The sequence below is a fragment of the Pseudonaja textilis genome, chromosome 6, assembly GCF_049901715.1.
Source record: "Pseudonaja textilis isolate UNSWEBS1 chromosome 6, rPseTex1.2, whole genome shotgun sequence".
NCBI classification, from domain to species: Eukaryota; Metazoa; Chordata; class Lepidosauria; order Squamata; family Elapidae; genus Pseudonaja; species Pseudonaja textilis.
The window spans coordinates 33,617,808-33,628,396 of record NC_141995.1 but is presented as its reverse complement, the minus strand read 5'-3'; the positions used below and the strand labels follow the sequence as shown (position 1 = coordinate 33,628,396).

The following is a 10,589-nucleotide window of genomic DNA, read 5'->3' as shown; positions in this document are numbered from 1 at the left end:
TGGAGCCAGTTTGATGTATTGGTTTAAGGTGTTGGCCTAGAAACCAGAACAATGTGAGTTCTAGTCTAGTTCTAGTCAACTGGGCTTGAAAAACCTGCTGGGTAACTTTGGGCCAGTCACTCTCAGCCCATAGCCCTTTTCACAGGTTGTTATTGTGGGGAAAATAGGAGGAGAAAGGAGTATAGTTATATTCACCATCATCTTGAGTTAAATTTTAAAAAGACAAGAAAAAAAAAATCTTAAAAAAAGGAAGAAGCCAGACTCCAAAAGTGGGTTGAATTAGGAACCAAAATGGATGGGCACATTTCCCTTTTTTCAGTTTATTCTTTAGATTTATTTATTATTTACTCAATATATTACTCAAAAGTACACAGTTCCAATACTACCCTGTAAGAAAAATAATTAAATTGGTGCAGATTATTTTACCACCAGTAGAGGGCGACCTCTATAGCATTTATAATTTGGGGGGGAAACGACAAAGAGAAAGATGCAGATAAAGTCTGAAAAATGGAGCTGAGAGTAGAAGCAGATGGACAGGAATGTAGAAGGGCAAAAATGCACAAAAACCATGCAGAAAGGCAGAGAAGGAGAGAAAACAGTGAAGGGAAAAGCACTAGACAGAAGGCACAAAGGTAGAGAATAAGAGAGACAAACCGGTTATCAGAAATGCCTTCTGCGGCTCCAATGTCCATCCATTCATGCCTGGTCTGAAGCATATATACTTTTCAAACTTAATTTAAGACTGAGAATGTTTTCAATAGCATGGATTCCCTTAAAGTTAGAAGAAGGCAGCGAATCAAGCAATCAAATCTTTATTTGGTCACAGAGTAGCAAACAGAATGCAAAGGTCACAGTTAATTAAGCTAAAAAGCTCTCCTGTGGTAAGATGGGTGGGCAATAAATCTAACACATGTAATAAATAAACATATTTTAAAATATCTATAAAGGATTAGAGTTTACTATGGCATATTATGCAAACTACAGAACAGTACTTGGCTGTGGACAGAGAAATAAAATCTGATTGATTTGACAATAAATTCTTAAGATAAAACAGATTGCAATGTCCAGGACATTTAGTAAAGAGTACAAATAATAATTTCTGGCAAGCACCTGGATAGATAGTGCAATAGAGAGTAACAAAAGCGATTCAATTATTCCTCTATTCAGGGGTGTCAAACAGGTGGCCTGTGGGCTCGATGCATCACATGCAGGCCATGCCCACCCTGGCTTCACAAAATCAAAAAAGTCATGATATGTCACATGACGTGGTCGAGTTTGATACCCGTGCTCCATCTCAACTGAGATATCTAGCTGGCTGGGGGAGGAAATGGAGAGTGGCCCACTGTCCAGTGGTCTAAACAGTGGCCCATCAATGGCCCACTGTTTGAGATCAGTTAGTGCATGTTTGTAGCCCATCAAGATTATGGCAGGTGATGAATCGCTGCAATTTAGTGTGTATCATCTGGCTCCAAGAACCCTGGAAGTTGTCGGTCCTAATTAAAGGGACCAAACCAACTGATAAGAAGGAGTCCATAAGCCAGCAGGAGAAGATGTGAATCTAGGCAGAAGTTTCAATCCTAAGAAGGCAAAGGACTGTGTTTAAAACTCAGCAAGGTACTTGAAAGATGGTTCTCAAAAACTTGGACTGAACTCTTCCCAAAGGAAGGAATGACCTGTAGGGCCCAGCTGAGCTTCCCAAAGGAACTGGACTCAGGTCTCAGCACTGCAGGTCTATGATGAGCTCCTTTGAAGAAGTAAAAGGTTTATAAAGCCAACATTGGTTTTTATACATTTAAAGTGACATAGTGATTTGTGATTATAGCTTGGAAGAAAACCCTCAAATATTTAAAGGTCTTGACTTGCTCTATTAAATAGTTATTTACTCGCCAGACATCTTAAACATCTTAGGGTACCTTAGATATCTTAGGGCACTAAGAGGAAGGCAGCAACATACCCACAACATGGATCATGTTCAGCAAGGTGGGTTAGGCTACACAGATTTCCTACTCCTAATCTGCAGTTTTGTGTAGATTTTTTCCCCTGAGAAATAAAAAGGGGAGACAAATGATTTTATTTTTCTATTTTTTTTTAAGGATAAAAATGAGGATGGCAAGCAAAACCTAGAACAACAGGTGAGTTATCATATATAAATAATTTCTTTAATGTTATCCAGCACTGATTATCATATACTTCCCAAGAAAACATTTTTTTAAAAAAAAAATAATGACCTGCATAAATTAGGGAGCAGAGGAGTGTGAATTATTTGAAGTTTTTGCATGGCCTCTTTTTTTTAAAAAGTAAATCTTTCACTTATAGAAAATACCGAATAAAGAATGGGGACGGAAGCAGGAGCAGGAACAACAGAAACAAGGCAAAAAGAAAAGGCTGAAAGATCCAAGAAGTACTTAAGGTATGAAGAGAAATGGAAGTGTTAAGTGCATCTAGGCAGGCAGGCTATTTATATTTTTAAATTTGATTATTAGATAAGTATATAGTGCAACATGATAAATTGCTGTTAAAACTACTTATAACCTGAATAGAACTATCCATTAAACTGTTATGCAGTAGTCATTCTTCATTATGAATGAGCTGAGAACTGATTACTTACAGCAAATTCCACTCAGCAAAAACCATTCTATTTTCAAGGATGCTTCTCCTCTTCTGATCCACATGTCAATTGGACATAGTTAATTCACTTAGTTGCTTGAGGGATTTTTCCATCCTACCGGGGGTTTCTTTTGTCATCTTGTGCTTCTACTAGCCTCTTGGACTCTTTTCATTTTGACCACAAAAGATCTTCTAAAGAATTGAAGTTCATAATTCGCAGGTAGAATAAGAAGGCACATAGGCATGACTTCCAGGATCTGAACCCAGCACTGGCCTGATTAAAATTAGTGTAAGAATTTAAAGAATTATTTCTGTCTCCATGTTATATAGAATCAATCCTACCTTTTGGCAGATTTCTTCATTGAAGCAGAACGAAATCCACAGGAAAAACAATAACAAGGGGAGCCTCTTAGTTGTTCTTCTGAACCAATGGCTTCTTCTGTTGAAGGACAAATGTCCATATGTATGTGATATGCAACCTGTCCAAGACCCTGCAAATTAATCTGCAAGTTCAAGTGTGGTAGAAGGAAAAGTGTGGTTTCATCCACAATTGAAGAATCACTAAATAGAGATGAGCAAATAGTAGTACATTCATCAATTTTATTGTTGTATGGAATTGTCTTTATGTTGTTGTGTTTCAAATGAGAGTACAGCTGTATTGTGCAGCTGATTTTAACAGATTCATTGAATATAACCAGTCTAAGTTGGTATGAAATTGATAGGCATTTTCAATGTCAATATATGTAGTAATTGCTGTTATCTAAGAGGTATTAGTGTCTATTTATTTTCATCCTCTCCAGAATGAACTTTGAACGACAACTTCAAAATCATCACTAAGCAATGCTTGGTAATCTGCAGCTAATAATAAAGAAATGTTTGGATCAAGATATTAAATAAATATTTGGGCTAGTCTATTAACTTTTATTGAAGTGTGATTTAGCCAATTAAAAGTATACACTTATGACTGATTCAAAACCTGTTGCAGCTCTTTCAAAATTATGAATAAAACTAAAACTTCTAATACTTTTCTTGTTCTTTGAAAAAGAATGAAATATTTTTTATTTAGGTAGGATGTAGAATTTCTTTTCCTATGTGAAAGAAATACATGGTGAATGTGATACATACAAGGCCCACTATAAACACATTAGCTAAAAAGGAAATTCAGTCAGAGAATCCCCTGTTGAAAACCCACTGTTCTACTTAGAACTTCCCTAATCTTATTGTAAGGTTAATCCTGTCTCAGAACTGTTAAACATTTTGATCAAAAGGCTAAGGATAGAGAGAATTCTGAAGCAGTGAGAAATCTCTATGCTATGGAAAATGAACATGGAAACTTCCCAAAATCTCTTAATACTTCCAATTTTCTGAACATGTTATTACCTGAAGAGATTACATAAGCTATCATGCCATATTAGATTAGATATTATCAAATCATAGCCATATTTTAAAATCCACTGAGCAAGCAGTATCTCTCATAATGTATTACAGTTTATAGAAAAACCTAAGATATCAAGCTAATTATGTTGATGAAATTTTGTAGATTTGAAATGGAAATGGCCAGTCTATGTATTCACCTACCAGACCTTCTACAAATGGTGGAAGTTCCTGCTGTGCTTCACTTTGAATTTCCAGTTCTACAAAACCTCCCATCTTTCTTCCAACACATTCCAGGTTACATGCATGGGCTACTGCCTATTTTATCCTCACAAAAAACTAGGAATGATTTATGCTGTTAGGCATTATCTCAACCTGGAACAAAAGGAAGTAATATGGTCATTCTTTTTCAACATGGCATCCTCCAGATATGCTGAAATTGAAACTCCACAAAACCCCATCCTCCTAACAAGGCCCCAGAATGGAGAATGGTGTCCTGACCTAGCCCACTTGATTTTACCTCATAGTATTCTTGGTAATGTTGGCTTACCAAATGAAGTGCATGTTCCTTGTATTTGGCCTAGAATTTTCCACAAATCCTGTAGCAGAAATGGTTGCTTTAGGTCTGAGAGGAAAATCATGGAAGCTGCTCAAAGGCTTGCTAGTTTGTATATGTTGCATTAGCAAAACAACCACCACCCTGTCCCTTCAAAAGATAGAACTGGCAAGAAGCTATGTTGATTCATTCCTGACATATCCTATTTAGTTTAATTATGTATTCCATTCTTCATTTTCTCTCTCTCTTGAATGTAATAATGGTACGGTTAGGATGGCTCAAAATTCATTGCAATATTTTAGCATACAGGAAAAAATATTATTCAGATTTGCCAAGAAATTTAATGCAAGGATAACCAAGCAAAATTTTAAAGGGTATTTTGTACATTTAGGCACTGAAATATACATTTATTTATATTTTTAAACCACAAATTGAGAAATTATTTTTAAGAATATAGGACTTCAGAAATACTAGTCATTTGATATGCTTTCTTTAGAGCTTGAGAATTAGTATGTATCAGCATAATAACCATGTGTTTTAAAGAAGTACTTAATGTACATAGATAGCCCTTGCCTTATGACCATTCATTTAATGACCGTTCAAAGTCATAGAGGTACTGAAAAGGGTCACTTATGGCCAATCCTCACACTTACAACCATTACAATGTCCCAGGGGATTACAACAAGCAAAGTCAATAGGCAAAGTTGAGTTTGCTTCATGAAAGCATGATTCACCATGGTAATTCGCTTAACAATTGTGGCAAAACAATATGTGAAATAGGCATGGTCCAATTAACAACTATATTCCTTAGCAATGGACATTCCAGGCCCAATTGTAGTCACAAGTCGAAGATTACCAGTACTTGTATGTATATTTTACCCTTCAGTACTTTCACCTTGTTTTGTTACAGTATTTAAAATTGGGAAAGTGAAGTAATAATGAACAAAAATAAATAACTCAACTGAATAGCAACTTAAGAGAAAATGATTTAATAGCATATTATATTTCCTAGGTCTCTTAGCTACCTTAAATAAAAAAATATTTGTAACTGAAGTAAGTGAGAGATCTAAACTTTGTGTAATCTTTCAAAGATAAATAAGCTTTTAGAAGTTAACAACAAATAGGTAAAAAAAGTAATGTGTTCAGAAACACACACACACATTGTATTCGTTCAAAGCAGAAAAAAGCAGAACCCTATTAGTACAGCAGGTGATGTATAAACAATTTCTATAAAAGAAATTCATCTCAAAATCATGAGTGTTCTTACTGTATTCTAGGGATGTGTGCTCTTCAGTCATAATGCTAAACACATTCTACATGCAAGGAGAGAAAATTAGGGCAAACTTAGCAGTATTGCCTCCTCTATTTTCTTTGCCTTCAGCTCACGCTGGATGTTTGTCCATGGAAAATGTCCCAGTGATTTAGAGAAATATGAAAAATCAGAATTCTAAATCAAGGGAAAAATTGATATCATTTCATTTCTATTTCCTGCTATTCTTCTCATTCTACATATAAAAGGCGAGTAAAAGTTGAGGGAATGGATTGGAGGTTACATGTTCATCGGCCTGTTTACATAATACGGCTTATAGGAGGATACAGCGATGGAGATAACATCCACAGTATCTCCAGTTTTTACAGAAAAAGGTAAAATATAATTTTAATCTGATTGGAATGAACAAGGCTCCATAACTCCACCAAAAATTTGGGTGAGTTTTATGAAAGTCAAGAATACTGTATTGCCCAGAGTTTATATCAAATATGGCCGATGATACTGAATTGCTACATTTATCCTAAACTTGATAATGTTAGCTAAGTTATAACTCTTATTTTCAGGTTATCCTATTTTTGTTGTATAATTGTGTTATAAATGGCTACTTAAATTTATGGAAAAGGCAGAAAAAAATAATATCTTAGATTCAGGTTTCTTTTCACTGCAATTTTTCAAAGGAGAAAAAACACATTTAATCGCACATTAAGGTTATTAATGCTGAATAATCAGCTATTGAGAAGTCAAATTATGTACTTGTATATCTGAAATGAACATCATTAGCCTCAAAAAGTTAGTTTGAAAATGGATGGTCAATGTTTTGGGAAATTAACATCCCAAAATCCAATTATCTTAAATTGAGAACCTGTTTTTTTTTTAAGGTTGGAAGTAGCTTTGGAAACTTCGACATATTCCACATTTCATTGATAAGCTTCACATATATTGTGTACTTAAATTGCACAAGTCTAAAAATCCATGAACTTTTATCAATCACTGATCTAATTTTCCTTCAGGATTCAACAGAAATTAGTTTGGTTTTAAATTTAATCCTTTTAAAATGTATGCTTTAATTTATGAACGTGAAACTGAAGGAACAATACATATGATAGACTTCATAAAATAGTGATATATTAAAATAATTTGGTCTTTCTTTTTAGTAAATAGAACTATGTTCCTATGAAAAAAATATTCCTGGATCTTTAATAACTTTATTAAAACTTTCATTAAATTGATTATGTCATATAAATTAGAAGAGACATATCTTAATGCTTTATTTCAATATGTCTATTTAAGTCGTATTTATTTCAGACAAAATAGTATTGTTTGACTCCAGTTTCTCAAAAATGAATTCTGTAAATTCTTTGTTTGTATATAATCTGTCTTTCTTAAGCTGATTTGTACTTACCCTACAAAATGTTAGTAATGGGTTTTCCTTTCAATCATGCAAATTACAACATAGTTAAGGAGAGTCTACCACACTTAAGATTTATAGTTAAATAGTGGTGTGCTATCCATATTAGTGATTGTAAGAATTTAAGGAATTTGTTGAGATTTTTATATTAAACTCCATTTGTTAGATTGTATTAACTTAATATATTAACCTCAATATATTAATAACCACACATATTAATATACTAATTAATTAATAACCTCATATATTAATTAACCTCATATATTAATATATTACTTTTAACTATTCAGTTAGCTTTCCCCGCTTAAATATGGAAGTAGGATTTTAATCTGTTTTAGTATTCCTAGAAGGGACACCACAAATTTCAGATCATTTACCCTTAAATAGGAAAGCAAATCAGTCTCATTAAAATTACCATGTCACAGAGAAGCCTCAGTGGTGTGAAATTATTCTACTTCGAAGAAATGTTTGTAGTATATTACTGATCTGAGAACAGCACGGGTATAGCCTGCTTAGCTTCATACTGCCGGGTTCCAGGGACTAATGAAACTGCATTGATTTATCAGAAATGATACAAATAAGCTTTTGTAAAAAGATCAATCAAATGGTAGCTAACATTTTTATCAAATGTATGAGTAGGAGTGAAAAATTTAGTGAATATATATTGTTCGGTGGTTAGGGAAGCAAAGTTGAGTGTTTTCATTTGACTAATTGGGGACTTTAAAATGTTGCAAACAATAAAGCCTGTAATAACCTCACCATTACCCAACCCTACAGAAAAGCTAGCTTTGAGTTCCAGAATGGAAATCAGATTTCATAATGCTTTTTATTGCACACAATAAAAACATACTCATGCTAACTGACCTGATTTGTACCACCATCCCGAAGATAATTCAGGTTCAGAGTCTCATAAATAAGCTCTTAGCATGAGAGCTAATAAGAAAACCTTTCCCAGAAGCACCTAATAAATAAAGCTCCTGTTTCTTTAAGATGAGCTCCTTTTGCTTCTCTAAAGATATAAGGATACAATAATCTTGAGAGAAACCAGAGGATAGCTTTTACCTCATTAATAAATTAAACTGTTGCCCTAACTATAAGCCTGACCGTAGTACCAAAATAAAAACAAAAAAGTGCAAATGTTCTTATATTTACCAAAAATTTAAAAAAGATATGTGTTTTCTTTTTAACTTCTAGTAGTACTGCGGCAAAAGAAAACCACATACATTAATAATTAATATGGACAAATAGTTCTGGCAATCCAAATATTGTTTTATACATGGTTAGGATTACCAGATATCTGAACAGGCAAAGGAAGACACACTGGTTATCCTTCTTGGCATCCGCAACAAAAATTACAGTAAAAAACTGACAAAAAAGTTTAACAACCAGTTGTTAAAGTTATGCTGAAAAAATGATTTATGACAAGTCCTTATATTTATGACCATCACAGCATCCCCCATGGCCAAATGATGAAAATTGGGGTGCTTAGCTGGCAGCTGGACATGTATTTATGAAAGCTGCAGCATCTCAAAGTCACATGGTCCTCATTTGCAACCATCCCGGGGGGCTTCTGACAAGCAAAACCAATGGGCGTGTGATTCATTCAGCAACTGTGGCAAAAAAGACTGTAAAATGTGGCATGATTCACTTAACCCTCACATTGCTTAGTGACAGAAATTGAAATCCCAGTTGTGGTTGTAAGTTGAAGACTACCTGTAACTGATTAAGGTCTTGTCAGTTTGAGGCAGTTGCATAGAACTGAGGGAAGGTGCTAATTAAGGTCATGGAGCTGACCTTGTTCACTTGCATTTAGCATTAGGAAAATGCTGTGCCATTGAGAAAAGAGAAGCAGCTTGTTACATACTCAAAAACAAAAACTGGACAATATTTGATTTTAAAGCTATGTCATCCAACCAGAGGACATAAGGACAAAAAGGACATGTCCTCTTTTTGTCTGACAGCTGGTAATCCTGGACATTGTTTTTGACTGCCAGCAGGATTTGTTCTATCCTAGGCCATTCCCTGTCATAGCATTCTTTAACTTTCTTTAAAGTTACTTTTGACAGAGTTTCTTAAATGCTTTTGGCAATTCCATATTGTTTACAAACTCTGATTGTGCTTCATGAAATTCAGTCTTATGAAATTCTAGAGCATTCTTTCATTTGAAAAGCCACTCCTTAAAAAAAAAAATGAAGCTATTTTTAAGTAGCACTGGCTATGACTTTCTGATGTTGTTGGTACTGTTTTATGATACCCAAAGCAATTATTCCATTTTAAAATGAACCCTGGCTTTTTCATAGTGTAGCCTATTGATTTCATGGGTTTCTCTATTTACTATTTAATATTTTAAACAGGATCATATGTTGATTCTAATATACTGAATATCATTTTCATCTTTTTTTTTCTTTCTGTCTACATGCCCCGTTTCCAGCTTTTTCACAACTTAAGTACTCTTATAGTTTTAAGTAGTTCTATTTTAATTATATATTTCTTAAACTTTTCATTATTATTAAGGAACTCTGGACAATTTCATTTGCAGATCTTCCTCAGCTGCTACAACATAATGAGTAAAACTCAAGCATTCCCATGACAGGAAAAGTCACAGATGCAGCATATTCCCTTGAGACTTGTATTTGAGCTCAACATGCCTCACCCTGAAAAAAACAGATTTCTTAGAACAAGCAATATTAATTCAGTGCTCTGTTCCTCTCCCACACCAAGCAAATGCTACCCACTTGCTTCTCTGGTAACTTCTAGCTTTCAAATGCAACACTATTTTTTTTATTATTTACATTTAAGAAGAGGCACTATATAAAAAAAAATAAACCAGAAAGTGCCACATACAGTATTTTTTTAAAGTACTGGCCACTGACCAAAATTAAATAACTATATACAACTCAGTACCAAGAATTTTCTGAAGCAGTCCTAAAAACTGTCCACTTCCATACCACTATCTAAATGACCAGGGCTAACTAGATCTGCTAGTTACAGATCGATTGGAAATATACAATTATGATACATTAGACTACATAAAAATAATTCATATTGTGTTCTTGAGTGCTGTGCAAAAATATACATTTCTTGTTATTTAAAATACAGCAGTGGCAAATTATGCACATATTTCACACAGTGTCTAATAAAACATTATTATATATAAATATCTTCTTTGTAAACCAAATGTCCTAATGAATGTCTATTTCAGTTCCGTTTGGGCTGATTGCTTTCTCCAATCATCAAGTTATTTTCCTGCTCTTCAGCTAAAGCTTGCCATTTCTGCCGGTTCTTCCTGCAGCCCTCAAGCAAAGGGTAACAGGCTTCCGATATGTAGGTTAATGCCTGCAAAAACAGAAACATGAATTAAATTAATGGAAAGA

The 10,589-nt window shown here is 34.2% G+C and overlaps 1 protein-coding gene and 1 long non-coding RNA gene across 13 annotated transcripts in view; one reads left to right on the top strand and one right to left on the bottom strand.

Annotated features, from left to right (window-relative positions):
• The first annotated feature begins 1,987 nt into the window (after positions 1-1,987).
• Positions 1,988-3,584, top strand: LOC113434683 (uncharacterized). The gene is made up of 3 exons (XR_015744131.1): positions 1,988-2,132; positions 2,317-2,410; positions 3,408-3,584. It is a non-coding gene; the product is annotated as an uncharacterized LOC113434683 (long non-coding RNA).
• Positions 3,585-5,510: 1,926 nt separating this feature from the next.
• PDE5A (phosphodiesterase 5A) overlaps positions 5,511-10,589 on the bottom strand; it is an 87,916-nt gene continuing 82,837 nt past the window's right edge. For all 12 annotated transcript variants that reach the window (XM_087936207.1, XM_026697972.2, XM_087936204.1 and 9 more), the window contains one exon: positions 5,511-10,551. In XM_087936207.1, coding sequence (XP_087792333.1) covers positions 10,414-10,551 — 138 coding nt within the window. In that variant the 3' untranslated portion in view covers positions 5,511-10,413. The remainder of the gene's footprint in view (positions 10,552-10,589) is intronic.